Source organism: Chelon labrosus, assembly GCF_963514085.1.
Source record: "Chelon labrosus genome assembly, chromosome: 13".
Lineage (NCBI taxonomy): Eukaryota > Metazoa > Chordata > Actinopteri > Mugiliformes > Mugilidae > Chelon > Chelon labrosus.
The window spans coordinates 19,517,155-19,524,073 of record NC_140346.1 but is presented as its reverse complement, the minus strand read 5'-3'; the positions used below and the strand labels follow the sequence as shown (position 1 = coordinate 19,524,073).

At 40.9% G+C, this 6,919-nt stretch overlaps 1 protein-coding gene across 1 annotated transcript; it reads right to left on the bottom strand.

The window, feature by feature from the left end:
- Nucleotides 1-2,489: 2,489 nt before the first annotated feature.
- On the bottom strand, nt 2,490-6,510 carry LOC311498622 (extracellular calcium-sensing receptor-like). Its single transcript, XM_084559284.1, has 7 exons — nt 5,475-6,510; nt 5,094-5,383; nt 4,598-4,893; nt 4,056-4,261; nt 3,708-3,929; nt 3,478-3,601; nt 2,490-3,391 (listed from the first exon to the last, which is right to left on the bottom strand). The coding sequence occupies exons 1-7, from the start codon at nt 5,766-5,768 to the stop codon at nt 2,493-2,495; spliced, it is 2,331 nt and encodes a 776-aa protein (XP_084415410.1). The 5' UTR covers nt 5,769-6,510; the 3' UTR covers nt 2,490-2,492.
- Between the last annotated feature and the right edge of the window lie 409 nt (nt 6,511-6,919).

The window sequence follows — 6,919 nt, the reverse complement described above, 5'->3', positions numbered from 1 at the left end:
GGGAGAGTGAGTCTCTTGTACAGAGAGGGGCTAGTTTGAAAAGACAAGAATCCTGGCAGGTGGTATATCAAGCTACACTTCTCCTGTTGTTATACTCTATATTATAAATAATAAATAAATAAACAATGAAATAAAATAGGATAAAAAATTGCACAGATGATTATGAGATCAAATGGAAATTCCATAAAAAATTGTAGGCAACAAATCCTGAATTATTTGAGCATAACATTAATGTTCACTTGCAAAACTCTTTCAATTGAATAGAAGTCAACAATATGAACGTAGGCATTATAGGTGTTGAACGACTTCTGATTTTTAAAAGTCGACTAATAACTATGTGGTGAAAGTCGACTAGTCGACGACGGCAATAATAAAACCACAGTAGAAAGTAATGCTTTGCAACAATTAAATCTATATTGATGAATTATTGAATATATTTTGTAACGTCTCAAACACAGGAAGGTACAGAGGTTTTTCGAAGTTTACTGAAGCTTGAATAGGGCTACAGTGTGTTTTAGTGCGACACATCAAATACACATCTCTCGCTCGGCAAACGCTAACACAACTTCCGTCTCTCGCATGGTGCATTCACTGACACCAAGAACAAAAAAGAAATAATAAAAAAAAAGTTTTAAAACCAAAGCAACAATGGCAAATAGTAGAACACAACAAAACTTAACTACATGAGCTTATCAACTGTGCGCTGCAGCTATGTATTGGCACCATCAATGGCATAGTAGCTACTCCACAGTGTGTTGCAAGATAGTGTTACAAGCGGATTAAAAAAACAAAACAAAATGAGGATTTGGACCGTTCCTCTGCTAGCGTTAGCGGGTGCCTTTTCAAAAGAGTGTGCATTGCATTAGCACTTTTGTTGTATTTCAGGACTGACTTACATATTCTGGATGTCACGGCAGAATGGGCTTCATCTTTAGTTAAGTATTTCCACACACTTGATGAACTGCTGCTAGTTTGCTGCAACGACCCACTATCCTCCTCACCTGTCTTCACGGAGGAGTCCATGTTGTTTTTGTCACGTGATCAGTGACCAGTTCACATGATGCTTAAAGCGTTATGGCACAGCTGGCGAGTAGACTAGTCGACTAATCTGTATAACCCCTACAAGGTAATTGCTTGGACATCTTCATCCATTATTGTAGGATGTTGTAGCCTACCCAAATAGTACATGCACACTCATTCAAAATAATTATGGCCTGTTGGGTCACTTTTATGGTAATGCACTGAAACTCAAGACAAAACGCAGACAAAGGAAGAAACTCAGAAACAGCAAATACATAAACACACTGGTGGAGTATTTGGATTGTGTTTCTGTATTCAGCTGTGTTGTGAGTAGATAGATAGATAGATAGATAAATAGATAGATAGATAGATAGATAGATAGATGTAAAGAGTTGTTGTCAAATTGATGAGGATGTCTTCTTAATTTGATTGTGTTTGGACTGTTTGCATGTGTTTTCTTAAGTTGCTGTGTGTTATCTTGGCCACTATACACTTTTTTGATCCAAAAAGCGAAAGTATATTTTTGCTAACAAAGACCATGCCTTCATTGATGCAGATAAGCTTATTGGTAGACAGGCACTGAGACAAATGGGTGGAGGGACGAGAAGGGTTGAAGGGGTTGGGATGAATAGGGTCAGAGGGGATTGGACGAAAAGGGTAGAGGGGACAGGATGAGAAAGGTCGAAGGGAAGACATGACGCGGGATGAATGTGTAGATGGATGATGGTAGAGGAACCCAGGGAGTGAGACCATAGACAGCATAAAGATGGATGGTGGAACTGCCCCTCAAAAGTGAAACCAAAGTCAGTAGAGCTCTCCCTGGTGGCTGGCTGCAGTATAGGTCATAAGCTCCACCTCCTCCATGTTAGTGTAAGGGACCTGGACCAAACTAAAACAGTATTTTTTTTTTCCAAGGACCATTTCTTTGATTTTAGGTAGTTAATATAATGTTGATGCATGCTCAAGTATCAACTTCTTAAGTTGTAGTTATTTGATGCTATACAAACAGGATGTGACATAATGTCGACAAATGGTCTGATTTACACACTGTCACACTTTGAGTTGCTCTCTACAAATTAGACATGTTTTTAATGGAGAAACATGGAATTATTCTGGTATGTTGTAAATAAAGACCAGTATCTCATTCCACACCAAACGTCCATCAGCACTTTCAGGGTGTTTTTTTCATGTTTAAAATGCAAATATTACTCAGGTAGCAAAATGGTATCAAAATGTTGAAAAGAATACTCATACACTGTTGATCATTTCATTTTTCAAATTTATTTTACATTTTAAGCGAATAATAATGAGATGTGATAAAATAAGTCAAGAAAATATTAAAGTGACATTCAAAAACTGAATTAACTCAAATAAGAATTCAAAAGGAAGGACTTTTTAGATTGCATTAAATGTAAAATTTAGCTGTATATGTGTATATATCTTAATTACACCAAATCTCTGTTGTACTAGTATTAATTTTTGTTCATTAAATGTTTCTTGGTGTTCTTCTCTGGCTTAAACAGTATGATAAAACACTTTGGAGCAAATATACACAGTATTAGTCCAAAACTGGAGGCCAGTATTGCAAATATCTCGACAGCCACAGTAAATTTCCCAGGAGAGCTGACATACGCTGGGATAAAGGTGATCCACACTGCACAGAATATCAGCATGCTGAAGGTGATGAGTTTGGCTTCGTTAAAATTATCAGGTAGTTTCCGAGCTAGGACAGCTAATACAAAGCAAAAGACAGCCAGCAGGCCGATGTACCCGAGCACAGCCCAGAACCCAATGGCAGAGCCTAATGCACATTCCAAGATGATTTTCTCCTTGTATGTGGATAGATTTTTTATTGGGAAGGGAGGACTAACTACCAACCAAATAGTACATATTAAGACTTGAATAAATGTGAAGGAAACTACAGTCATTCTTTGCTGTGGAGGACCAAACCATTTCATGACATTACTGCCTGGAAGTGTAGCTTTGAAAGCCATTAAAACCACGATAGTTTTCCCAAGTACACAGGAGATACAGAGAACAAAGATGATGCCAAATGCTGTGTGTCGCAGCATGCAGGACCAGTCAGAGGGTGCTCCAATGAAAGTTAATGAACACAAGAAACATAGAGTCAGGGAGAGGAGCAGCAGGAAGCTCAGCTCAGAGTTGTTGGCTCTGACAATTGGAGACGTCCTGTGACGAAAGAATATAATCGCTGTTATAATGGTCAGACAGGCACCACCAACTGAGAATGCAGCCAGGATGATTCCTAGCACATCCTCAAAGGAAAGAAACTCTACAGGCTTGGGGAGACAAGTGTCTCTCTCTGCATTAGGCCAGAATTCCTCTGGGCAAGGGAAACAATCAAGGGAATCTGAAAAGAAAAAGAATTAATTAAATTTTGCACACATCCACAAGTAAACATTTATCACATTTACATAATAAAACATTTCATATTACCTGTAGCATTGCTAATCTCCCCTTCGGGACATGGTATACAATCATAGCAGCAGATGGGTTTTCCTTTCTGCAGCACTTTACGAGTTCCTGGAGGACAACTGTCAGAGCACACTGACACTGGCACCTGTCACAGAGATACAGGCTAATTAATGGATGGACATTTGTTGCTACACAGCCATGATGACTCCATTTACCAAAGATTAGTTTGTTATTGCCATGTTGCTCATTACTTGCGTGCCACCATCCACCCATGTTAGGTTCCTGTTGATGCGGAACTCCTGGCCCACTGGCAGCGATGCATCATAGTGGCCCACCGTTACCAACTGAGTAACTCCAGTCTCACTTTTCTGCCAGTTAACCAGCTCGTACACTGCCACAGGATCCCCGTTAGCATCAAAAGACACGTCATAACCATTCACGGAAAATCTTACTTTCTTCAGCTCAGTTAAAACCTGCGAGGATGGAGTAAGATAACACAGAAGAGGAAGGGAGGGGGAGAAAAAGAAAATTCATGTTCAGCTCAATTAAAATTATAAGTTAAGAAATACACTGGGATTCAGTTATGAATTTTGGCTGACCTGTTTGGACTCTAACTTGGTGAGCTTATCACAGTGAGTTGTGCCATTTATTTCCTTACACACTGCATTGTGAATGGCATGTGCTATTGCATAGACAGCCTTGTACGCCATGTTAGTAACTCTGAGTTGAGAGGTGTCAGTGTACGCGTTTTCAAGCGTTTTCAAGTCTTCAGTTCCATCACACACACTCTCACCTGCAGCAGCACCTAGAAACACACAGAGCTACACGTTTTTGCCTTTGAATGTTGAATTAACTTAATATTCTATTTTATAAATTATGAATATCATCCAGATTACACAAATTACTTGTGACTCCAATTTACACAAAGCCGAAAGAGTCTCTAGTAACCAACTGACTGTTGGTCTGAATTCGTAACAATATTTGTCTCATTTATTATAACTGATACATGCTGCTTCATTTGTTGAAAGGAAGACTGACTGTACACAGCACTGATACTGTGAAAATCAAGCAGTAAAGTTCATGAAAGGTCACCGTGTCAAGAGAGAATAAAGTGAAATTTAACAATCGAGAACTTTCTCACTTTTTCCCAGTCTGCAGTTGAATGCATCCTCCCAGAATTCAGTTAGCAGTGGGGATGCAACCACTTCAGAGGGAGAGAGATCCAGAAGGAAGTCTCTCAGACCTGGAATGACAGATTGCTGAATGCCAAATCCAATGGCCCCGGCACAGAAGCTGTACTTCAGAAAGTTTGGATCAGTTACCCAAGTCTCACTGCCTATCCACTGGCGTGGTGGAGGAGGCTCCAGAAATAGCTCCTCCAGCAGCATAACCATGTCTCCAGAGGCTGCAAATGCCACAATAACCAAAGCTGTTGACCTGGAGAGCCATATACCGTACTATTATACATCTGAAACATTTTTAAAATATGCTTCATTTTTTAACATACAAAATATGAGAAATTATTTTAATGTACTCTGCGTAGGCTGCAGCATTGATCTCACAACACAACAGAAAAAAAAACATGACAAAAACAAGTCGTATTGCTTGGATAAATAGTATGTTTTTGATCTATTAACCTGCGGATCACATCAGCTACTTTCTGGATCTTGCTCCGTGGGTCGGCCCGATAGAAAGCTACAGAGTACTCCACACAGATCCCCTCTTTGACAGCTGCGTCCAAAAAAGACGCCATGCCATTATTTCCGTAATCTGAATCCGACCGGACAGCCCCTATCCAAGTCCAGCCAAAGTGTTTCACCAGCTTGGCGAGCGCATCAGCTTGAACCTGATCACTGGGGATAGTTCTGAAGAAACTGGGATACTGCTGCTTATCAGACAAACATGCACAAGTGGCAAAGTGGCTCACCTGAAGGAAAACAAGAAAGCGTAACTTTTTAACGGAAAAATAAATCATCACATTCATATTTTACACCGGGAGAAATGACTTCAATATTTACTTGAGGAATGTCAAAGGACCCGATGACGCGAGACATGCTGATGGATGGCGTGGATCCGGAGTCACCAATGATAGCCAAAACTTTACCAGACTGGGAGCAGTTTTCTCCGGTGTCAAACACGGGGTCCAGGCCATTTGAAAGCTGAAACGCCACATGCACCGCCACCGGGACTGAGCCGCACGAGTCGTGGATCTCATATCCGAGCCTGACGTCCGGCAGCAGCTCGGTGCTGTTGTTAATCTCCTCGATGGCAAAGATCATTGCGCGGGAGAAGCGCAGTTCACGGGTGTCCATGCTGCACACAGACACGCAGAAAATAAGGACAATTCACATCGTCACAGAAAAAGACATCTTCTGTTCATAATTTAAAAAAATGATGCATTTCTGTTTGCATGAATACAGTTCACATCTCTAATTTCTGAATTCCCCCTTAATGCAGGCCTAAATTTCCAAATGTGTTTCAGCACTGTACAAAAGCTATGCAACACATTATAGAAGACAAATCAAAGCATTTTTATTCCTGCACAGTCAAACATTCTTTTATCCCCCACTTCTCCCTCATACTAACCTCCCTGCACACATTAGTGGCTCAGGCATGGTGGTGTAGTTATTCTCCACTGTGTGAATGTAGTAGTGTATGGTGAAAACACCACCAATAATATAGTCACCATCCATTGAGAATACAGGTAGACGAGTGGTTCCCTGCAGCTTGCATTTAACCGATGAAGGCTGTGTACTGACCCTGGGATCAGCCCTAGGCTTCAGACCATGCAGTGACCCACCCAGGACATCAGCTGAGTTTAGCTCAAACCAACCCAGAGCCAATCTCAGAGCAATAAAGAGAGCAGCGATCTCCATCCCTTAACTATGTGGGCGTAGGTGTGCTTTTAATGCTTTATATAGCTCTTCACAAAAAAGCTTCTATTGTACGTCAGCTTACAATACATCAGAGAGGCCCACACCCAGTGGCCTGTAATTATGTCTTTTAGTTCAATGACCTGTTTGCACATTATAATTTCCACTATGTGTTGCTGTGTTTTCTCCACTTTAAAAGTTATTTTCTCCTTGATTTACCTATATCCTCACACCATTTGATTTATCCCACAGTATACACTGATCAGCCACAACACGAAAACCATTGACAAGTGAAGTAAATGACATTGAGCATCTTGTGACAATGGAATGTTATGCTGGGAAACCTTTGGACCTGGAGACTGTTGGACCTGGCATTCATGTGGATGTTACTTAGACATGGAATCCCTATGTAGACCAGACCAGGAACCCCCAACCCATACCAATGACACTCCATGACGGCAGCAGCCATGCCCAGCTGACAAGCCCATGTACCCATCATTCTGGCAAACTGTGCTGTGATCCTTTCAAGTTAGAGGCCTTGTCCAACTGGTTGCTTTCTTAGGCTGGTTCAAAATCCATATTGAATGTCC

Bases quoted from the DNA above. Each gene is read 5' to 3' on its own strand.
- LOC311498622 (XM_084559284.1), bottom strand. From the start codon at position 5,768: ATGGACACCCGTGAACTGCGCTTCTCCCGCGCAATGATCTTTGCCATC. The intron at 3,602-3,707 runs GTAATGAGCAAC...TCTCTGTGACAG, and splicing joins GGGTGGATGGTGGCACGCAA to GTGCCAGTGTCAGTGTGCTC. The intron at 3,392-3,477 runs GTAATATGAAAT...TTTTCTTTTCAG, and splicing joins GGAGATTAGCAATGCTACAG to ATTCCCTTGATTGTTTCCCT.